The sequence below is a fragment of the Labrus mixtus genome, chromosome 12, assembly GCF_963584025.1.
Source record: "Labrus mixtus chromosome 12, fLabMix1.1, whole genome shotgun sequence".
Classification (NCBI taxonomy): domain Eukaryota; kingdom Metazoa; phylum Chordata; class Actinopteri; order Labriformes; family Labridae; genus Labrus; species Labrus mixtus.
Genome location: NC_083623.1, coordinates 21,576,767 through 21,601,228, shown reverse-complemented (window position 1 = coordinate 21,601,228; position 24,462 = coordinate 21,576,767). Strand labels below are relative to the sequence as shown.

The window sequence follows — 24,462 nt, the reverse complement described above, 5'->3', positions numbered from 1 at the left end:
ATGGTAAACATTATGGCTGCTTGCGTTAATATTATGGAATATAAGCAGTCTGATATTAGCAATTAGTTGAAAGGTCAGACTGAAGCACCTTTTTTTGTACAACAAACAATTCTGAAATTGAGCTAAATCCTCTATTAAAGTAAATATTGCATTCATTTGAAATATATGTGTCTTTGCATAGATATCGTGTTTATGGAGCTGCTCTAGAGCAAATCAAATGTCAGACTTTCTCTGACAAAGTCCTATCAATCAACCAATCAAAAGCCCTGATGCATTAAAGGAACAGCACTTCCACCGAGGCTGTAGTCTGATTCAGTCTGGTGTCTCTTTGTATTTGTTTATGAGATTCTTGAACAGATTTGTATAAATTCAGAAGGCAATAGTTTATTAGTTCTTTTCAAAACTTGAATATTGGCATGACATGGAATCTTTCCATCAACATTATGGATGTGGCATCATGACCTTGTGGATTGAAGGCTGGCTTTTTCTTCTATTGGTACTTTAAATTGTTGTGTTTCATACTCAATTAAAAAAATGATTTTAATTATTGTTCCTTTTAAAAAAATAAAAATACAATATGTTAATCCAACATGATATTACTAGAGATTGATACGAGCAGGGTTGAATCAGACATTATTGTGGACATTGATAAACTCAAACTGATAACCCAGGTAGTCTAAAAAAAGAGTGTGCTGCGTTCAGGATTGATTATTTTTTGAACAATGGTAATGACTGATTAAAAACTTTACACATTTTACAAATGGTTCAAAAATATGATTTTTAGCCTTCGTTACATCTTCTTGCTGTGTGTAGGTCACACTTCTTTGTACCATGCCGTACATGACGATCATGCTGTGTTGACATAAAACCTGATCTAGCTGCCCGGCGTGAAGTGTTGTTAATGTCACTTTGGTCAACATTTATCACGCTTTCATTTTGACTTCCTCGTAAGCGTTAGTGCCAAAAGCGCTGCTGGCGACTGTTCTCTCCAGCCCCCCCCCCCACATTTTAGTGCTGTTATTCTGGGCAGTGGGTCTTATAAATAACTAATAAAGAGCAAAGATATGATGCATTCATCTTAATGCTAGGTGGCATCAGGGGACAGGTGCGCCGGCTTATTCCTACCTTTTGTACGACAGCACAATTAATCTGCTCCGTGCCACGTGAAGAGCAAAGAGTGGGCTGTGGAAAAGTGACGAATGGAAAACCAAAAGGGAAAGTCATGAATTTTAAAGTGAACTTTAAGCAATGAGCACCTGACCATGCTTACCTTTACACTCCCTTCTTCCTTCTTCTTTTTTTTGTGTTAAGCAAGAACTTTTTTTTTTTTAATTCAGAGAGGAAAAGAGACGTGAGTGAAGTGGTCTGTTCTAGAAATAGCCCACAGACGAGGATAGGTGATGCTAGTGTGTGAGCTGAAGAGAAGGGAAGTGGGGAGATATTAGCCATATGTGATTCATTTACAACAGCATGCTTCAATTAATCTGGGCAGGGTGGCAGGCGCCAGGGTTGGGCCTCATGCCACCTGAGCGAGAGAGGAAGAGCGATCTGCCCCTCGGTGAGGGATGAGCAATGAAAGCAGATCCCCCTGAATCAATACGCCTTACATTATAGCTCACACCAAACTCATCCCCTTCACTTCTCTCCTCTCGCTTCCTCCCCCCCTCCCCCCCCCCCCCCCCGCCGGCTCGCTGCCTCTGAGCCTCTTTGTTCCCCTCCCTCCATGGGACTTAAAGACCCAAAAAAGTCTTAACCACACTGTGATTGGACAGCACTCCCAGAGGCACCCTGAGAGAGGAGCGCTGATTCTGGTGTAGGTGTCCACCTAGAGACACCCTTCAGGAGGCTGTGTGAGACTATTCTCTTAACTGGGGCGGCGTGCTGCGGCAGTAAGTGAAAGCAAAGGCCGGGACAAACTGGAGAGGGGCACAAAAAAAACAAACCCACAGTGACCAGATGGAACCGCAGATTGTTTTAAAGGGGCTACCGCCTCAGCAAAACCATATGGGGCAAAAATGCTATTTAGCGAATCCTCATTTATGATTTTCACGACATGGTGAGCAGCGCTGGAGGATCTCGTAAACTAAAGATAAAGTACTAACGCTGTCAACACTTGATGGGGGGGGAAAGGAAACCCAACAGCCTCATCTGCATCTGTGTGTCTCGAGGGCTTGTTTTTGTGAAGAGTTTAATTTCAACTCCTGAGCAATAATCCAAAATGAGAGCAAATGAACACACGCCAGGCTTTAATACCACAACGCATTAAGTTACAGCGAAGCTTGCCAAGCCTAATACTGTGATTGTTACCAGAATAAATAAGACCAAAAAAAAAAAGATTGTGATGATGATGAATTAAGCAGAGAGAAATCTATATGGAGGCCCAGGATGAAGACTATTAAATTACAGCACTTGATAGGAGAAGACAAGCAATGGCATCAGTATGGCAAAGGATTAAACAGCAGTGTAGCTTAGCAGTGTCTGACAGTGTAATTATATTTTTAGCTGTCTGTTTTGTAAGCTGTTTCACCTGGCTTCTGATGTAATCTGGATTTATCCAAAATTCCTGCCTCATGCATCAAGGGGATTTTTCACACCGCGAGACAACGGGGAGTGCTGGAACAGATAATACAAGCGTTTCAGGCAGACAGTGTGATGTATATGCTTTCGGCCATACTGCGAGCTAAAATGTCTCTTTGCTTCCCAGGCAATTAAAACTTTCCACGAGGAATAAAGATTGGCAAAGTATTTCATCTGGAAGTGAAGACACAAGAGTATGAAAGTAAAACGAACAACCTCCCCCCCACCCCCCAGAGTGCGTCTGTTCTTTAGATAAGTCGCTCAATGAGACACTGATAACAATAATTATCACTTTATTTGATTCGCCATTGAGTAGCTACGCAGGGTTTAGAGTGATTTAATTCTATATGAAACTACATTATACGCGCTGCATTGTAATTATCTCTAATTAAAACGGAGTAATTAATAAGTGTCTCCGGTCATGTGAGTGTAAATTGTTGCGAGACGCGCTGCACTCGGCACCAATTTGAAATCATGCAATAATAAATCAGCTGCAGGGAGAAGCTGTCAGAGAGGAGAGGGTTCAGGGGACCGTGGTGTTTTGGTGTTTCAGGGCTTAGCTAATTAGTTGGAGGGGAAAGCCGAAGACAAACACAGATTGTCATTCAAGCAGTGGCTGAGCCTTTAAACAGCTGTCCACAGCTGTGAGGGCCTGATCAAATCAAGCTGCTGCTTACAGAACTGTGCACTGTTAAGACACACTCCTTCACTGAGGCCTCTATCGCCTGTATTGCTACTTTCTCTTATACAGTATGTCTTTTTTAAAATGTCACATTATTCTTGTTTTTAACTAATGGAAATACTTTTGGAATTTGCTTCATTATTGCAAAAATCATGTTTTTTTTAATCTTCTTTTTAGCTTTTAGCCTTTATTTGATATGGCAGTGGATGGAGTAGGCAGAGGTGCTGCTAGTCAATAGGCAAGGCAGTCAACTACTGGGGGGCCCAGGCCAGTAGAGGTCCCCAAGGACTGACACACTTTAAGAAACAGCTTCGTCTTAAAATGTGCAAATTTTGCAATGACAGTAGGAAACCTCTCAAAGGGGGCCCCATCTGATAGCAGCCACTGTGGATGCCTTGATAAGCGTTGCATGCATTATTGCAGTGAAATGCAAAGTTTTTCAACAAAAGTAAACAAAGGAAAATGAAGAGGAATCATCTGTCTGGGGTTAAAAAAATAAAGAGAAAAAAAATAATGAACACTGGTTGGAGGGGCTCTTAATTATTTTTTCTAGAATCTAGAATCACTACTGAGAGTAAAAAACTGGAGAGAGAGAGTGGGGAATGACATGTAGGAAAGGAGCCACAGGAAGGACTCGAACCTGGGCCTCCCACTTTGAGAACTATGGCCTCTGTACACGGGGCGCAACCTAACTGCTAGGCCATCAGCACCCCATGATTATGGCAAAAATCAGAATCATGATTACTCATTGATTAACATCTGCATCACATGCAGTCATCAAACATAAACACTCTTTAAGAGTTTAATAAGTCTGATGATCATTTTAACTACTGAACCAATAATGATCATGATACTTGTGATTGTACTAATGATGGTAGAGATGGTAAAGATGATGGTAATAATTGTTGTTATTATGGTAAATGACAAAAAACTTCAAATCATTTATACCAGTCATCTCTACCATGAGCTGGTCAACAGACGACCCAACACTGACAGTAATAAATTAAAAACAATTAAATTAGTTATGTTTTTTGTTGGTGTAGTGATGAACTCTTGTCGCAGAAATATAACAAAAAAACTTTAATACACATGGCAATGTAACTCGGTTGTCATTTTTTTTAAAGATATTCATTGTCATTTATTTTATTAACTCAAATGTCCCTCCCTTATCTATCCTCAATTGTATTTTTTTTATAAGCATTCATTTCTATTTAAAATCTTAATGGATGCAAATTAATTAAAAATGTTAATGTCAATTAATTAAATCTGAAAATACTCCAAAAGCAACAAATGACAGAAACATGGAGAAGTTGATAATTCCTTAAATCCCCCTGTGCTGTATACACTATAGCAATATTTAGATATATATTATGTAACCTTACAGTCAAGCATGGATAATGATGTCTTGGTAATTCCAATAACTACTTTATTATTATTTTTTTAACTCTATAAAAACAGTTCTACACTTTTTTAGACCCCATGATAAAGCAGGGACTGCTCCAGTGTCCCTGCGTATGCCTGTGAGATAGATTTTAGTTTCTGACTGTTTCGTTTGAACGATAATCAGGCGTGAAGAGGCAAGACAAAAAAAAAAGGAAGATTAGAGACAATTTAGAAGAAGAAGCTCAATTTTCTCTGGCACAATTGGATTATCTTTCTAATTTCCTTCCCCTTTAATCATCTTTTGACCCCTTAGATTCCTCTCCTGACCCCTTGTTGGGGTTCTGACCCCCAGGTTGGGAACCCCTGAACTTTGGCCGAGGTAAATGTAAACATCTTTTGCTGGTCAGCAGATTAATGAGCTGTTGGAGACAGTCTATCTTCATGACAATGTGGACGCTTTTGTAACCTTTGGGAGTTAATGAGTCAGTGTTGTGCGAACTGTTAGTGCTTTATGTCTGGATTGTCCCACCCCCGTTTGAGGTTGCTAAAGACGCTGACTTGATTAAACTTATTTCCTAATCTTGCACACACTTGTCTCTGCTTCACACTGATAAGATATTGTGTCATTCCAGTGGTCATCATGGATCCACCATGACGAAACATGAGTCAGGGTCTGGCTGTATGCTGGTTCAGACCCTTCTTTAGTGAATCATGGATCTACAGTATTTGTACAGTTTAGCCTGGGAGGCAGGAGCGGCCCTGAGCCCCCCGTCCACCCACCCAGAAGACTTCCTCTTTACTCGAGTCAGAAGGGGAAATTTAGCCCAGATGTGACTTCAAACAAAAGAAAAGCTGCAGGGATTGGAGGTGGGATCAGGCCCATCTTTCGCGTGACCCGGAGACCCGCTCCTTCCTGGCATCTGTCTATTTTCCTCCTCTTCTGTTCTTTTTCTGATGATCTCTTGTAAGTTCCCGTCTCACAGGTCCTTTTACTTTTACTCCTAAACAGCTGGCTGGTTTAAGCAAGTCAGTGCTGTGTCATTCCTTCATTGTCTGTGCCGGTGCCAGGCATTGTATATAAATTATAAAGGAAGCCTGTGCTTCAAATTTTCACAAATATAATGGAATTCAGGGATTGGCTGCGTGCTCAGAAAACATGCACACTTTAGCCTTTTAAAGCCAACATCACATCACATTTCCAGGAAAGCTTCTGTAAAGACTAAGTTAAAAATGTTTTGCTGTAAAACAATGAATTAAACTTGGTGTTTCTTTGATCAAACAGCTCAATGAAAAAACTTGACTTCTTTGTAGTCTCTTTTAAAATTACAGAAGGAAGACACCTTTGTGTTTTTATATTTATAACACAAATCTGGAGAACCTTTTTTTCTCTCCTAATTTAACAACTACATATGTGATGCTGTAGGTCTATCACTTTTCTCTTACCTCCATTAACCCATTCAGCTACGCAGCACAAAGATCTATACTCCCTGAGAACGTGTCACTCTGGGAAATGGAGGAAATGTCTTGAATGGAGTAGAAGTACAGATGTTGATTGAAAGTGTAACTGACAGCACTTGACCTAGACCCAGGTTGTTCCTCTAATGCCTTACCATTACAGTCAAGTCGCAGAGCATATGTTGCAAAGAGAATACATACAGCCATGCTAGCAGCTCTGTGAGGCTGTACAGAGGCACAGGGGTGCTAACGTCAGCATGCTAACATGACAATATTGAACAACCAATTCCCTGTTTTTGTGCAACGCTTAATGTTCTGAAAGATGTTAGACATGCTAGTTAGTCTAAATGCTGTAAATAAGAAATAAAACTTTCTTTGTGGGAGATTTCCACTAGGTCTGGCTTTAAACCCCCAAAATATACACATTAAACTTGTCTTAGATATCAAATGACTTTGAATACTTTTCAATGTCTAAATGCAACTTGTCCACATGCTAACATTAGCTAATTAGTGTTAATGCTAATTAGAAGTATTGACATTTTCTCCAGTTCTCTTTCCTTTAGATTTGGAGCTTTGCAACAAATATGACAGTTAAGGCATTTGAGCGTGACCTTATGATGACACCAACGCTAAATTCAAGCATTCACCCAAATCAGAAGTGTTAATCTTTTTGGCATTATGATTGTATAGACTAACAGAAAAAACATTTCTATTTTTTTGATTTTTTTGGAAATTGGATGCTTAGCTCTGTGATTAGACTTCACTGCTTTTCCACGGATGCACGGATATAAAGCTGGAGATAAAAAGTAAAGTAAGACCATCTGAGGTTGTGATTTCTGCTTCATGCGCAAACATGGCCGCCACCTATCTCAACAATTACACGTTGCTAAGCAGTTGTCGGAGGTATTAAATCCGAGGGAGGACAAGGATGACACGGCAGCCTCATGTCAGAAACAGCAGTAATCCTCAATCCTCTCTCCCTGTCCCATTCCCAGTGATTTTAAACCTCTCTACCCACCTTTTTTATTTAGCCTCTTCCCCCCACTCTATGTTCCCTCTCTCACTCTGCTCCCCCCCCCCCCCCCCCCCCATCCTTCCCTCAGCAGAACTACAGGGGCTTGCTTGTTGTCAAGTCAGTGTTTTTACAGGCTGGCATTAGCACAGGGCAGCATTCAGTCAGGACGCTGCGTTCACTTTGCCTCCCCTATAATTCACAGGCTCACAGGAGAGCGTGCTGCCTTCACTGCTCCTCATGAAATCACCCCGATTGAGCATCCACAGCCTTTTGACCAAACAACAAACCGTGTTATTGTCCTCACAAAAACAAACTCTAAGCCTTAAATATATATGCACCTCATATTTCAAATTTCACACATTATAATATCCTTTGCATTATAGGAAAGCTCAGATGGAGCTGAACAGTTTGACTTAAACAAGTAAATATTGATTGATTCTGATTAGATGGCTGCGTTTCATTGTTTTGCTTATACTGTATGCATTGCAGGTTATATTTTTCTGTGTCTATCAATCATGTGTTTGCACAGAGACAGAAGAACAACAAACAAAAAAAATGAGAGAATACATTTTGATCTAGAGGGGCTCAGAAGATGGTGCAATCCTCCGACTCCTTCCTCTCGTCTCAGCTCACTTCCATGAGTAGAATATACAGTATGTTGTTGGCTGATTTGTTTCCTCGGCTGCACAAAAACGTGCATTCCTCTTCTGGGAGCCCTGCTCTGACATTAGATGCATGTAGATTGATAATCAGCCGCGGTAAACATAATTACACCGCCTCGGAAATTAATGAACGCATTGATCACCCACTAGAAACATTATCAGCATATTTTTTCTTTAAGCCACTGGAATCCAGAGGGACGGGCCCGATTATATCACGGCTTCAGCGATATGCAGTATTTCTGTGGCTTCCCGCAGTTACTTCTTACAAAGACCTTGCCAATACTTGTGTGGAGCTTTTTTTTGAAACACTGATGTTGTTGGCACCTTTGAAGTGCCTTTCAATGTCCAGATGTAGATTTATGTAGGGAGGAATGTGATAAGCTAATGATGTCCCCGGGGACTTTGTTGAATATAACCAAGGGATAAACATTTCTGCATATCTGAGTAGACTTCTTTTTTTTTTCTTTCTCCCTCTCTACTCTCCGTTTTCACTGTTTGCAGCCTGAACAGGAGCAGATGGACAGAGCACGCTTTGAAGTGCTCTGGGGTCATGTGTATCTGCAGTTTTATCAAGGTACACAAGCGTACAGAGTAAATATGCCATGCCAAAACTCGGGGAAGGGAAGGTCTCTGGGCAAGGCAGAGGAGGGGAATTTCCACTTTGAGATTCAGGCCAGAGTGCAGACTGAAATATTTCGCTGCATTTGTGCAATATGGGCCTGACCTATATACAGTCTGACCATACCAAACTTTAAAAAAAAGCATGGCTAACATGGAAATGTGTGCTTAACATTTTCACTTACAGAAACTAAAGATCAATTAAACTCAGCGTCATCTTTTTTTTTTACATAGTAAAGTAAATCGTTATTTTCCGGACATTTCCATGCGCGATTGGCTTGGTTAATTTCCTTGACAACTATGAACAAAATCAAACGATCATGCTAAATAATGGAGTGATATTATGACTATGAGCCCTTCTTTTACCCAGTTAAGTGTCTGTCATTTTATCCCACATTTGCGTGCCAGAAAGAGACATTCCTTTATGCTGCAGCGGCCAGGAGCAGAGCGCACTGCAAAACATGTCCATCAAGGAGAAAATAAAAATAGGCTGTTTCCTCTAAATACGCTCAATCAATAATTCATGCGGTGCACAGAGGCCTGATTTATGAAGGAATTAAATGTTGTGGACTGGGCCTCACAATGGCTGTCCATCTCGGGGGACCTGGCAGCTGAAATTAAACATGAAAGGCAAACACTGGGAACAACCAAATCATCACGCGCAGGGCTGATGTATTAAAAGACTTCCATAGCACGCGCAACCGGAGTGGACGGACGAAAATGACACTGGTGATCGGAGCGGGAGCTTCAATAATTTGTTCGAAAAGTTTTTGTGAGTTAAATATATGATGAAGCGGGTCACTAAAGGCCAACGAGCAACATTAATACTATTTGGCAACTGAAGGAAAGGATCAAAGGCAAACGTGTACCTGCTGACCCGTCGAGATCTCGTGACTCTGTGCCTTTCTGACCCTGGCTGAGGCTATAAACTAAAACACAGGAACATGACAGTTTTAGTAGTTTTTAAGTCAAACTGAAACTTGATTTGTCCTCTCTCTTGTCTGTCATTTATATTTATTTTCCTGCTTGGGAAGTATCAATTTTTATGGGACTTTAACTATGAACTTTTTAAAAGACTATAAATGATTTGCAGTTGTGGAATTACCAAGCACATTATTGCTTATTACCTACAAATTATATATTGGGGGTTTTGCTATTTTTTTATATTAGCTGTCTGTGCCTCAAACAAGATCCTATACTTCACTGTAGAAAAGAGAGAATTTGCAAGATAAGCTAGTTTGGAGATCTAGCATTGGCTACCACCCTTTGCGATAGGCTATCAATATACCTTTAAGTATATACCTTTATGTTTGTTAGTTTTTGGTGGTTGTAGTGGGGTGGGGGTAGGGAGTTGGGTGACAAAGTATAAAGGATGCAAGCCTTTGAAACATTGACCACTAATGTCAATGGCAGGCTAAGGGCTAAATGCTACAACACATTCATTCATAGCACAAGTAAAAGTAGAGTCATGAAGTCAGCAAACTGGTAGCATAGGCCTAATGTCTCAATAAAGCAGTATCTATCAGATGTTTGCTAACATAAGCTAACATTAGCCACACCAAGATTTAATAATATCAGGCAATTAAAACTCTAACAGCTCAGAAACATGGGCGGTTCTAGGCAGGGGCCAACAGGGGCCAGTATTTGACTCAACAACCGGACTCACAATCTAGTATTAAATACTGTTACTGAAAGAAATATAAATCATGGTATTTCATGTTGTAGTATTTAATGATGTGCGCTATTTTTGGCATAATATATATATATATTTTAAAGCGATCATCTTCGTCTATTTTTCACCTGGGTTCCCCTCTGACAAAACAACTGGCCTCCGTTTGGCCCCCTCAGTAAAAGTGGTCTAGAACCGCCACTGCTCAGAAAGTGTAACTGATTGGGAAAGGGTGTTTTATGGTGTATATTTTATTTACAGGGGGATGAGTTATTCATGCTTTTCGAAGGTTAGTTCACCTTAATAGGCATAATTATTTCAGTTTTTCAATGTAATTGTGTGAGTGATTGAATAGGCCCTATTTGAATGGTATTTGACCTATTGTACGATTGTATGGACACATGTTCTCCTAGATGTATAGTCCAGTAGGAGTGTAAGAGAACGAGTTCACACTTGTAGACATCTTGAAAAATGCTCAACTAGCCTAAAGGCTATGTGGTGAATGCAGGCAAACGTGTCAGAGTGACCTGAAGAGTGTGGGCAGAATTAGTATGAGCACCAGGAGGCAAAGAAGTCAGATGAAATGACTTTGGCTCTGTCTTCAAAATGCTTCAAATCACTTGTAGAAAGTACAGGAAGTAAGGACAAGACTATGCTTTTTCACTCGGGGCTAATTACCCAGCTGTAGCCTGATTAAAAAAAAACACCCTACTGAAAGAGGGGAAACAGGGGCTAGTGGTCCTTAATAAATCTGAAAACAGGCCAAAAAAACATTCCAACTAAACTATAGCTAATAAGCTCCTTCAGGGACTCTTTGTGACCCCGAGGACATAGTCGCACAGACATTCTCTTCGGGGAACATTAAAGGACTCTGGCCTGTGGTGATTTTCCTTTGAGAATGTGACTTCGGGCCGATTTCCTGGATTTTGATGATTAAAATGCAAATGGCAAAGCGCAGACACCATCGCGGGGGTATAAGGTATAGGCCGGCTATTAGGCATGTAGGAATGACTGGTGTTGAGAGACAAACTATTTTCTGCAATGTGAGGGCAGCAGGGAGGATCTGTGGCTTACAGCCATCACGGAGCTGCTGGAGGAGATGCATTCTTTATTCTGAGGAGGGGAGGAGTGACAGAGGGAGAGAGAGAGAGGGAGAGAGGGAGAGAGAGAGAGAGAGAGAGAGAGGTGAGCAGAGCGCACACGTCGCACTATCAAGTGAATCCATCTAAGAAAACAACTCGCAGGGAGTCCGCGTCTGAGCTGCGTATAGGCACTGAAGGCAAGTTAGAGCTCCCCCTCTGAAGAGCGCGCAGGACGGACGCAGCTGGCTGTCATGGCCCGTGGCGGCTCAGACGGCGGATACTTCGGCCAGTGCGTCCTCACCGTTCGGGAAGAGTGTGGAAGGGGAGAAGAGGGCTCTGTGATCTCTCTGCCACCGCTTTTCTCGGTCCCCATGCGCTGCAGACGGTTTAGTTAAAGCGGAGGAGCTCCGTTGAGAAGTGCCCGGGAGCTGGAAAATAAAGGAGAACATAAAAAAAAAAAGTGGTGGACAGCGGTGAAAACGGACGCGCAGACACAACCTGGGGGATCCATGCAGGGGAATATGCTGTTCCTGGGACTCACAGGGTTCATGCTGCTGAACGGAACCGACTCGCACCAGCTTTACCGAACGGAGCTTTACGCACGGGCATACAGCAAGACCGCATGAAGGACAGAGGCTCAGAGGAAGGGGAAAAGTTGAACGTGGTAGCTGGGTTTGTAATGGATAAAGGCTCGCCAAAGGTACAGTGCATGTTTCTCCATAAACCTTGGACATAATTGTGAGGACATGTTGAAGATAATCACAGGGCTGAATTATGAATCATCTACTTTTAAATTTAAATCCGGAGTGAGTTTTTTTCTCTATACATTTAAACCCTAATTTAAATAAGCCTTTTTTGGAACAGATCATGTATGACTCCTCCGTAGAGCCCCAAGTAGTCCATGGTCTTTTAAATTTGATTAAAATGTTGCTGAATTAATCTGTACGATGTTTCATCGAGTTTAAGATCACCGCACTACAAAGCTTACCGCTCCACATTCTTCACCCCGGAGAAAACCAGACTTTTTTTTTTTTTTTTTTTTTTGGTTGGAAGTGGAAGGGGGGCTTTCACTCTCAATGCACTGCACGGCTTTCAATTCTCCCTTTGAAATAATTCATTCAGATGAACACCGCTCACTGGGCAGGCTTTCAAGTCTACCTGATCCGCTTCTTATCGCCTCTTAAATACCCTATCCATTTTAAACTTTTAATTGCGTTTCTGTCGCTAAATCCAGTTCTAATCGCATTCTCCTGGCCACACATCACAGCGTTCATCAGGCGGTGAGAAACTGTGCCCCCTCGGCTGGAAATCAAATGAAAAAAAAAGAGAGGAAAAAGCGAAGAAAAAAAAGTATTTTATCACTTTCCCTCCTTTAAAAAAAACATCCACACCCGCTTTTTATCTGGTTTGGTGTTGTCAAGTGAAGAGCAACTTGACACCTTGTATTTTTACAGTTATTTTTTGGAATTCTTGGTGACATTTTATTTATGCAGCTATAATAATCTTGATGCTGCTGCCTTCTGCTGTTGATTCTGCTGCTGTGGCAGCACATTTTATCGCCTCATGTGCTTGCTTGTACCCCCGGAAGCTTATTTGATTAAATTTAGCTCTTTCAATTTAGAAAAGTAGATCACAGATGTGTGTCAAAGGATTGTTTCTCCATCTCTGCCGCAAAGAGCCTGTGCTCGTCAACAAACAGAACAGGGCTACAAAGACAACTACATTCTATCTCCCTGTTTTATTTCACTATGTTTTTGCCTTCCTTCCCTTTCATGGCTGCTAGATATAACAAATCTGATATTCTTTTTTTTTCTTTAAATATCGCAAACCTGCAGGACTCCTGATTATTTTTCTTCAGCTGTACCTGTTCTTGACAAATCCTGGAGGACACCTCAATCTGCGCTCATGGCCGTTCCTGTGCTCACCATTTAACCCATCTTTCCCATAATTGTGTGTCATCCAACATCGTCTCAGGGTGGAGCTTTGGTTAGGCTGAAAGCTACCAGTGACAACCGGTATCTTTCAATCACGTGGGGGAAGAGGTGTAAAAAATGTTTGATGGGTCATAAAACTTGGAATAATGGATCTAGAGGCTACTGTAAACCAATGGCCTTGTGCTTTACAGCAAACCTCTCCATGCTGAAAAATAGCCTGTATCGATCATTTATTGCAGGTGGAGGGCCTAAATTATTTTCCAATCCCATTTCATTTGACAGCTCGTGTATGTCACTCCAGTGAGAGGAGGAGCTGATATGCAGGGTCTGTGTTCCTGGACTGCATCTCCATTGTTTAGTAATTCCAGCCTCAAGCCTTAAATCTTGAGTTCGATGTTGTGTTCAGGCGGACCTGAATAACGAGCTCCTCCTTAGGCCAGCGTCAAAACAATTGTCTCTGTTGACTGTAAGCACTTGTGTGTTTACTCATGTACCTCTACCCACAGTGTCTGCACGAGCACTCAGAAAACCAGACGGCTCAAAGTTGTTTTCAGAAATTTTCCGGAAAAATTCTATGAATCCATATTGGTACTCAATGATGTGATGTCTCTTTAGGCATTATCTCTTTTTAGCCTGTTTTCCAATTTTCCACGAAGCAGCATTAATGTTGCTCAGAACCTCAGTGAGTCCATGAATGTGTGTCCTTGCAGTGCTCTATTCCCTCCTTTGATAGAGCGAAATGGATAAAAGCCTTCTTTATGTCTGTGAAACCGGATGTGTGAGAGCTGTTGTGAATATTTATCAGATGGTATGAGTTTTTTGGATTTTTTTTAAAAGTGCTGCATAATTTTATATTAGCAGTGAATGATGTGTTTTGTGACTCTTTCCTTCTGCTTTGGTGGGAGGGAAATAAAGAAGTGAAGGAGGGAAGGAAAGACAGTGTGTGTGTGTGTTCATGTTTGTATGTCAAATAAAGGTCCTGAGTAAGAGCAGGGGAAAGAGAGGCCCCCTTTTCCAAGAACAAGTCGCCCCTAAATATACTAATCTAGCATTTCTTTGTTTTCCCACAGGTTTCTGGATCCAAATGTCACCCCCCTTGGACTCTGCCCTGGTCGGGGACCAGCAGTGTGTGACGGACAGGCAAGTGGAGCCTGCGGTGGCTCTGTTCTGCGTGGCTTCAAATTGGCCCTGGCTGAGCTCTGCATGGAGCAATGAGTGAAGAGTCCAGCAATGGTCTGACGTCTCAGCATGGATGGAGTTAGTCAGAGGACCGGCCACCACTAATGAGACCATCGCGCTTCAACTGAGGACTAGCATTTACAGGATTACTCCCACGTTTTCCTGCTCGTTTTTCAGCTAACTGCATCGTTACAAGACTCTCCTAGTGGGACTTTTAATGCGTCTGGTTTTTGGTGGATATAAACGTCATTGCCTTTCTGATTTTCATTTTTTTATCTTCCATCCAAGTTCTTTTTTATTGTTGGTTTCCCTTTTCCTGTTTGTTTCCACTATGGAGTTTCTGGCTGGACCGGGGGATAAAGATTGGGCTTCATTCTTGCAATTTTGGTTGACTGTCATCCTAAGCCTCCAAATGCAGTTCAGGCCAAGTGCCTCTTGCCCGGACGAGTGTCGTTGTGACAACCCATTTGTGTACTGCAATGAACGCAGCCTGACATCAGTGCCTCTGGGGATACAGGAGGGCTTCAAAGTTCTCTTCCTTCACAACAACCAGATAAACAATGCTGGCTTCCCTCTGGAACTTCACAATCTTGCCTCGGTAGAGACTGTGTATCTCTATGGCAACCAGCTGGATGAGTTCCCAATCAATCTGCCCAAAAACACCAGGGTCCTTCATCTCCAAGAGAACAATATCCAAACCATCTCTAGGGCAGCCCTGGCACAGCTGACTCGGCTAGAGGAGCTGCACCTTGATGATAACTCCATATCCACAGTGGGGGTGGAAGAAGGGGCCTTTCGGGAGGCCCTGAGCCTCAAACTCCTCTTCCTCACGAAGAACCATTTAAGCAGCGTTCCCATTGGCCTTCCTGAGGACCTTAAAGAGCTGCGGTTGGACGAGAACCGCATTGCTGTCATTGCAGAGGAGGCCTTTCAGAATGTGACACGTCTGCAGCGCCTCCTGCTGGACGGGAACCTGTTGACGGATGAAGGCATTGCACCAGGGACCTTCCAGGAACTGACCAACCTCCGAGAGCTGGCCCTGGGCCGCAATTCACTCACCTTCCCCCCTCCCCTCCTACCCAGCCAGTCACTGGTCAAACTCAGCCTGCAGGAGAACCAGATCGACCAGATCCCTGTGGCAGCATTTGCTTCCCTAAATAGGCTTGAAAGACTAGATATCTCTAGCAACCAGCTTCAGACTCTTACACAGGGAGTGTTTGATGGTCTGTCAAGCCTAAAGCATCTCATGGTGCGAAATAACCCCTGGCGTTGTGACTGCAGTGTAAAATGGGTGGTGGTATGGCTCAAGGCTCTACCTTCCCATATCAATGCCCGAGGCTTTGTGTGCCTGAGTCCGGACAAGGTGCGTGGCATGGCAATCAGAGAGCTGACGCTGGATATTATAGAGTGCCCAGTCGACGATGACCAGCCACCCTGGCCAACCCTTCGCACCACACCTCCTCCCCCACCCACAACCACCCCTTTCACCACCATGATTTCCTCACTCATCACCACGTCCATCCCTTACTATTTTGACTCACCGTCCCCTCCTTTACCCCCAATCCATAACAACCCTCCCGGCCCCCTGCCTCCTTACGAGGACCCCCTTCAGATCTCCTTCCAAGTAGTCAACTCCACCAACATCGAGGTGAGCTGGGCTTCCTATTTCACCGTCACAGCCTACAAGGTCACTTGGGTCAAAAGGGGCCAAAGCCAAATAAACGAAGCAATGCGGGAGAGGACTGTTAGCGGGGACCGGCGGCATGTTAGCCTCACCAACCTGGAGCCTCGGTCTGTGTATCGTATCTGTGTGCATGTTCTGGACACCCTTAACTCCTACAGGCCAGGAGAGGATACTATATGCTCTGAGGCCAGGACCAAGTCTGCTGTGTCTACTAAGCCTCCCGGCAGAGAGCAAGCTCCTCAGGAGAGCATCAACTCTACTCTGCTTATGGCTGGAATCATTGGTGGGGCAGTGCTTATCATTCTGGTGACGCTGCTTGGCCTGTTTTGCTGGCACATGCACAGGAAGAGCAGGTCGTCTTCGACCAATTGGAAATACAACCGGGGTAGGAGAAAAGACGACTACTGCGAGGCTGGAACCAAGAAGGATAACTCCATTCTTGAGATGACTGAGACCAGTTTCCAGATAGTGGCGCTGAACAATGAGCAGCTGCTCAAGGGAGATTTCCGCATTCAGCCCATCTACACGCCCAACGGGGGCATTGGATTTAGAGACTGTCACCTCAGTAACAACAGCATAGCCTACTGCAAGAGCAGCAACGTGCCCAGTACAGAGTTCTGCCACACGTGATGCAGTATCAAATAGTACATTGGCATTCTAATAAACACAAACAAAAACACTTTACATGCATAAATACACAAACATACACCGTTTGTTTAGACGACAAAATACATAAAAGTTCTAGTGAAATATAACTGTACTATATATATTTCCAAGTTCTGTCTACAATGTAATTTATACTGTGGATAATAATGTGGGATTCTCTGCTATCTTTTTTATTCTTAGAAAAAGAGATACAAGTGTTTCTTTTTTATAACCAGCAGGGTTTTGAAAGTTGTTTTAATGGTCAGTACTGTACACGAACATGGATTTGTACAATCACGGCACCCTGGGTGTAGCTTCTGACAAACGCTGTCAGCCTTGGAAATGTTGGGTCGCTTAGAGGGCTGGGATCCTTTGCTAACCACAGAAGCAAAATATGGCCTTTTTGCGCTTTGAAACACTGCAAACCCTCCCCAGTACAACAGAACAGTAGTAAAGACAACATAGCACAGGGGAAATCCAAACACTGCTGATTAGAGCGCAGTAGAAATATAGCACTGGTTCACTGGTGGCATGTTGTAAAAAAGGGGAAAAAAAGTAAAGTGCACTTTCTTATTAATGGAAGCAAGGCAGGAAACGAGCAGAGGTGGTGATCACATGTAAGGGATAGTGTGTGGCTGTGTGGGGAGAATGTCATCGGTGCTGTTGAAAAGCCTGGAATGAGATTTCCCAAAGGTGCCTTAACACTAAAAGCATCTTTGTTCTATTGCTTTACAGAAGAACAAAGGTGGGCTTAGTTGAGGGACACGTTTTGGAAAACTCTGAAAAAGAATGTGTCATTTTCTGCACATTTGTTGTTGTTTTTTTTTTAAAAGTCAGGAGTTGCTATCATTAACATGAGTTGAAAAAGCAACAAAGGATTATTTTCCCTAATGAGGTGCATGGGTCTGCTGGGACTCTCAGATCCTTTTGAAGAAATTCCCTAATTTTCATGTTCCCCCCCCCCCCTCTGTTTTCCCTGTTTTGGCAAGTGAAGCCACAAGGGGGCAGTTTGTTTCCCTCAGTGCTGTGTGTGGGACAGAGGAACACAGGGCAAGACAGAGAAAAAGAGAGAAGGAAAGAAAGAAAGAAAAAGAAAGAAAGCGGCATAGATCACTTTACCTCCTCTATTCCCCCTGGAGCCCATTACCCAGACGACATTACTCATGCCCAAACAGCATTGTTCAGAGTATTATCGCTCAACGAGCAACTTAATGATGTGGAATCATTTAAAACTAACAGTGTTTTCTGCGTTTGGTGGCTAAATGATATGGATTTTCACCACTGTGGTCTATCATGAGGCTAAAGGAGTCTGTTTCTCCCTGTGTGTGCATGTGTGTGTGTGTGTGTGTGTTTGTATAGAGCGTGATGAATTTCCAGCAAGCTCACACATACCGCTAATTATACACCCACTTATTTCAACCTTGTCCCGGCGTTCATTAGGCCATTTGATAAATTAGGAAATTACAACAATAAGATCGCAGCCCGCCCATGATCCTAACAATGCTGCGCAGTTTTGACTGAGCAGCTCATCTACCGTCTCATCGTTTATCCTTTTGTGTTTATTATTTGAGACTGTCCAATTCATTTAGAGTCACCTGAACAATACAGCTTCTCACTCTATTATATGAGTTTCTGCCATGATGATTCTCACCCCATCTTACCCTCATTTTCTGTCTCCCTGTCTCCCATTTTTGGTCTCTGATCCTCGCAGGGACTCCATTAAAACACTTTCCCTGCCCTTCAGCTCCCAGGCTGTGGTGGCATCTCCTTACATGTGAGGTGCCAGAGAGAGGACTTCATTATGAACTTCTCCTTAGGAAGACTTTATTTGATTTGACAAGACAGTTTTTTTTTGAAGGGCCAAGCTTAAAGAATTCCCACCGCCAACGCTTCTGCCCCCCCCCCCCCCCTCTGCCTATAATCCTCGACCAAAAAAGGGAGAAAAATATGTAGACTTTATTTTCACTTGGCTGCATGGAGCTCACGCTGGGAAAGATTGGTGTTAACTCTTTGTGAGGCATACAGATACGACTCCACTGCAAAAACTCAAATCTATGCAAGTTTATGCGTCTAATTTCTAGGGGAAAAAAAATCTCATTGCACTTTTTATTAAGCCGCAATCACCTGAAAAGTCTGGCAAAGAATCCATTCCAAGACATAAAAAAGCAAAAATAAAGCCTGCACTGCTTGAAATAAGTCAAATCTGCCAATGAGTCAAGCTTAATTTAATTAAGTGTATACAATTAGAGGTCTGTATCTGAAGTAGTAAATTCAAGACCCACAAGGGAAATTTGCATGCCCCATTAGCAGATATATTTTATTTATTTTGAGCCATTAAAGCCTTACTTTTGCTTTAAATATCTCAAAATAAGTTTATTATCTGGACCTGTCAGGTGAACGTTGCTTTAAATAAGCATAATGAGATTTGCTCAGGTTTACGTTTTTGCAGTGAAACACAAACAGCAGAGAACCCTCTATTTCTGGGCCAAATCTCTAATGTAAAAAAAAGACGATTTTTAAGGGCTTTTACTCAAATTATTCCAGAGTACTGAGATTATCTGTAAGAGGATTGACCTTCACAGAATATCTCAAAGTAGCTGCACTTACTGTTATTCCTGCTTTTGCTTAGATCACAATCCCATATGGAGCCGACTTTTATTTGAGGTGATGCACAGATACAGCCCACCCTTATTCTATTTCACAAAGGCAACTTTGAGCTGACAAAGTGAATGAATGAAGTCATTATGTGTCATATTATGTCTCCACATTTTTAATTATTGGGACAGCTGACAATGTTTTAGCAGTGGAAGGCTAGATTTCGGTTGGAATTGTCAAAAGACAAAATCGTTATTTTTGTGAAAACATTTTACAACATTTCGGAAAATTTACTTTTTTGCAGAGAGCTTATTGAGAAGCCTAATTCCACTGCCATGTTAGTACGGTAAATATGAAGCCAGTGCTTGAAACCATGTTAGTTTAGCTTAGCATTAAGACAAAGATTTAAGAAGAGTGTAAACATTTTGTCTGGCCCCGTCTTAAGGTAAGAAAACCTGGCACTATTAGCACAGTGTGCGCTTTGAACACATGTAAAGCCAACAAAGTGTTAACTAGTTGGTCTAAGAGGTGTGTGATGGAGTATTTAGTTACCTTTGGACCGAGGCAGGCCAGCTGTTTCTGGCTTTATGGTACACATGAAGCCAACACTGTTAATTTAGCTTAGCATCAAGTTTTAAGACCAGAGCAAACTGCCTGTGTCTGTAAGGTGAAAAACAAAATCTGCAAAACAACCAAAAGGTGTGCTTTGTACACATTTGAAACAAACAAGATGTTAATTAGTAGGTTTCAGGGGGGCTGGTGGGTGGATTTAGTAAACAGTAGATGGAGGCAGTTCAGCTAATTCTGTCTATATGTTAAACAGGTAGTCACCGCCAGGAGCAATGTTAGTTTAGGTTTAGGGGATTTAGGTCTGAGCACGTAGTTTTAAGACTCAAGAAACAGCTAATCTGACTCAGTTAAAATGTAAGAAAATGGTCTATATGACCACATTGTGTCCTCTTCACACAGGGTGAGAAAGGTTAAAAAAAAAATCCCAGTGTGTCAGCTTTACATGTGTTAAACAAAGAGATGTTGTTGAGATTTAGAGGTGCTGGTGAATGGATTTTGTTTTGTTTGGAAAGCTAGCTTTTTCCCCGATGTGTCCTATTTTATGCTACGCTAAGCTAACAGGCTGTAGCTTCTCATTTACCATATAAAGGGTATGCATTGATGTCACTTTTCCTCCTGACCAGGCCCCCTCAGTGGGACAGAGAGTGGCAAAACATTTGTGACGTCATGTACATACCCTCTTATAGGCTGAAACTTTTAGCTTTCTCATTGAACTCTCAGCAAAAGTAAATTAATCGATTTGTGAAAAGGCAAAACATTTAAAATCTGTAGTGCTCTAAATCCCCTACCAGATTTAATAATAACTCGACTTGTTTGGTTGAATATTTTTCATGTTGGGTTTATTTAAAAAAAAAAAAAAAAAAAAAAAAAAGATCTTCTGTGGTTATCAAAGGTTATCTCCATTTTATTTCCATTTGAACTTTTTCCTACTTTAATCCACAGCAACCACAACACTTGATCATTTACATCAGCTGATTTTCTTTTATTTTTACTTCTTTGTCTGAGATGAAAGCCCTCTTTCAGGTCATGTACTGATCAAACGAGAGGACAAATTGCAACACATGCTATCTCCCTCACCTGTGAATGTGTAACAGAGACAGATATTTGCCTTACTATTTGTGCAGGACTGAATGATTAGCTAGAGAGAGATAAAGGAGAAGAGAAGATGAGACACGAGAAGACAACAACAAGAAGGCTGAACAGAGAGCACATTTCCCTGATTGATTGCAGCCGCTGAGACAGCGCTAACAGTATTAACCGGACGAACAACGCTAAGCGTGAAACATAGTAGCTAACGTGAAACTTCTCATCCTTAGTGCCAGACCCTAGGCAGTGCACGGCTAATGATTCAACCAAACGGGGGTAGAGCTTTGGTGGTTTGTTTTGCAGCGTACATTACTCTTAATTTTCTACTTGCTTGATGAAAGAATGTGGCTGCTGTGCTGTGACCAACGGAATTAAATGAAACATATTACAGACTGCTAGCGTCGGTGCATCACTGGTTCAGGGTGCCGAGAAGTAATTTCCCTTAAAGGTCATTGATTCACGTCGAAGTAATCGTCTAATCTCTGAGAGGTCAATTCTGACACGACATACAAGGTAGAAACAGAAAAATATTTGAAGTAATTTTTTCTTGCTGTTGGGCAACAAAAAAAAAACATCACTGCTAAAATTTGCCAGGAACATTCATTTGAAGATTTTTTTTGCATGTACTGTGTTTAGCTTCATGGCTTTTTCATCTTTGTTTGGACTTTCAAGTATGTTTTCCGCCAATCATCCGATCTCCTATAGAGCGACTACAGGAGCATCATTACAGAAGGGATCTGTCATGATTTAAACACCGAAGGCAGGAAAGTTACAGTGCATGTAAAACAGCTTTGTCAGCAGGATCATTCTTCTCATCGAGACGCTGCAGTGTTTCGTTAGCCACCCACACCGAGTTATCTTAGGAACCAAAGTTAAATTTCTGTTCTCATGATGAAATATTGATGTTGTTCCATGTATGTGCCTTGAGGTTGAACTTACAATGTAAAGTCCTTGAAACCTTTAAATGTTTTTGCACAAACTGTAAATACTTAAGTGAAGCTTTTTGAAAATAAAAGAGCCATTGGATTTGAGCAATCATTTTTTTCCCCGAAGCTTTTACCTCTATTTCTGAACAAAGAAATCTTGCTCTGTTTGCTTCAATGAATTCTTTTTTTTAATCTTTTGCATATTATATATGCATTCTTGCATAACTTTTTTTGACTTGTCTGAGGAGAGAGCTTGCACAGAACCACAAGCCTAGTTTAATCTATTTTGGGTCAGACACTAGTAATTCTGGGTCAAAGATTGGTGCTGTACACACCATGCCAAGTTATCCTCTTATTTCTATATGGGAAGCTTGAGACATCTTAGCGTAGCCACCGCAGCTTAGCCCTCAGCTTGGGAAAATCCAGGATACTCTCTCATTCGACTTGTATGGCCAAACTAAATCCCAGAATGGGCTCTTTCTTCAAATCCCTGTGTTCTACCAGAGTCCAACTTTTTTTCCCTCCCCATGACCACATCCCAATGCTGCCATTGTAACCTCCAGCCCACAAAAACAACCCACATTAGCCTAATTTTAATTCATTATGACAATTAACCACATGCTTTCAGCTGAAACACATGAGGATGTGCCACTCTGGTATTTTGAGCGGGAAATATGTGTTTTTTCACTAAATCCCTAAATGTCAAAATGTGATTTGTTGTTGCAGGATTGTAGGCTTTTTGGGGAGATTTGAGGCTTTGGCATGTACTTTAATATTCTACCCTGGCTGTGTGTTTTAAAATGAGAACCATGAAAGATTTAGAGTGAGGAGTGTGTGTTCAACAGGATTAGATCCAAATTCTATCGCTGACTTTCTGCTTTGAGGTCTTTTATAATCCTTTCTGACTTCTGGATCATTTTAAAACTATTGATTTATAACATCAGGGTGACAAACTGGTTAATAAGAATTAAGTAATGTGAGGGGAGGAACAAGAAACTGTCACACAGAAAAGTAATCAGATATTATGAGTATTAATAAGGAGTAAAATAGAAAAGCCAATACTTATGCTGCTGCTAATGGGGATCCTAAGAAAGAAAAGAGTGACTTCCAGTTCACAATTTGTGACATTACTTACAAAAGTTACAATTTAAGTAGTCAAAACACAAATTCATTTTAAATACCAGAACTTTACATTTACAGTTAATTAGTTTTATTTATTAAAAGATAGATGAAAATATTTGTTTCACAATGCGCATCATGATATTATTAAGTAGGGGATATCATATGCTAACCTTCATAAGGTGGTACATGTTGTGTTTGTTTTAATGGTATGTAAAATGTCCCCACTTTCCTTCATTATTACAAAGTAGGGCTGGGCCACATGGACCAAAAATCCCCATCATTTTTTCTATAAAGAAATAACAAAAAACAAAGTCAGTTTTTAAGTCAAATCTACACGAACCAAAAGTCACACAGACACTTTGATTAACAGCCTGCTGCAGAGTGTACACATATACAAAAAAATAAACTACCCGTTTTTTTAAATGAAAAAAAATATTAATACAAATACAAAATATATAGATATATTGCCCAGCTCTATTACAAAGTGATATAACTTTCATATAAGTCCAGATAAATATCTTTATTTTATTAAAACTCCAAAAACAAGGCCTGAATTACTTGTAATGTCTTGTAATGAGATGTACTAAGTCATTTAGAAATAAAATCTAGTGTTGTCAGCACTCAAGACCAAGACCGGTCTCTAGGCCACTTTTTAAAGGTCTCAGAAAGGTAAGCATTTTGATTCAGACTCAGAACTGGGTGGACTCAGGATTTTAAATCAAGACCACCTCTGATAAGCTTTTTATCTTGTCATTAATGTGATTAGAAAAATGCAAAAACTTCAAATGATTTGTAGTTTGGTTTTCCCCACCTGGTTACAGCCGCAACCTTCCTTGTGTTAAGGTCTTAATTAGTGACACACCAAATACAAAATGATGATTATTCATTGATATTTAGATCTTGGGTCTTGTCTCCGTCTCGATCCCTAAATGTCTTGGTCTCGTCTCGGTCTTGGATCACTCTGGTCTCAGGTATGTCTTGGTCTCGGTTTGTGTGGTCTTGACTACAACAATAATACAATCTAATTTCAAGACACTGAATTAATACATTTTACTTGTCCTCACTTTTTTACCGATTTAAAAGTAATTATTTTTTGCTTCTGACATCTTGAAATAAGACGTGTATCTGGACTTGTCAGGTGAAGGTTACTTCTCTTCAGAGAAAAGGGATATTTTAGACTTGAAATTAGATGAATACACTCGCTAAGGTTTGAGTTTTTGCAGTATAAAAATAACGTTCATAAAGATAAAGTTAACAAAAGAAATATTTTATGAATGTTAACTACCTATATTACTGGTTTCTGTTGTGGAATACGTTTCAATTTAAAAATGTGTAAGACACGTCATATTTTAGGGCTCATTTTGAAGATTTGGCTTCTTCACTGTGCTTCAGGCTATTTAGTTAACCGTCATAACCTTGAAAAAAGCATCATCATAAGCCATGTTTCCCAGCGCTATATGAGTCTTTACATTTGTGGATGTGGTGATTCATTTCAAAGAAAAAGAGGCAGTGTTTGTCATATTCCATATGGAGGGAACTAATGAAATGTGGACGTCTGCCTTTGAATTGTTCACTGAA

The 24,462-nt window shown here is 41.3% G+C and overlaps 1 protein-coding gene across 2 annotated transcripts in view; it reads left to right on the top strand.

Moving 5' to 3' along the window:
- flrt2 (fibronectin leucine rich transmembrane protein 2) overlaps positions 1–21,867 on the top strand; it is a 49,122-nt gene extending 27,255 nt beyond the window's left edge. Inside the window, exons 1-2 of one of the 2 annotated variants that reach the window (XM_061052547.1) lie at positions 10,612–11,843; positions 14,148–21,867. In XM_061052547.1, the coding sequence (XP_060908530.1) occupies positions 14,474–16,570 (2,097 nt within the window). In that variant the 5' untranslated portion in view covers positions 10,612–11,843; positions 14,148–14,473 and the 3' untranslated portion in view covers positions 16,571–21,867. Of the gene's footprint in view, positions 1–10,611; positions 11,844–14,147 lie in introns of those variants that run through there. The other variant, XM_061052548.1, reaches the window with a different exon arrangement.
- Positions 21,868–24,462: the final 2,595 nt, after the last annotated feature.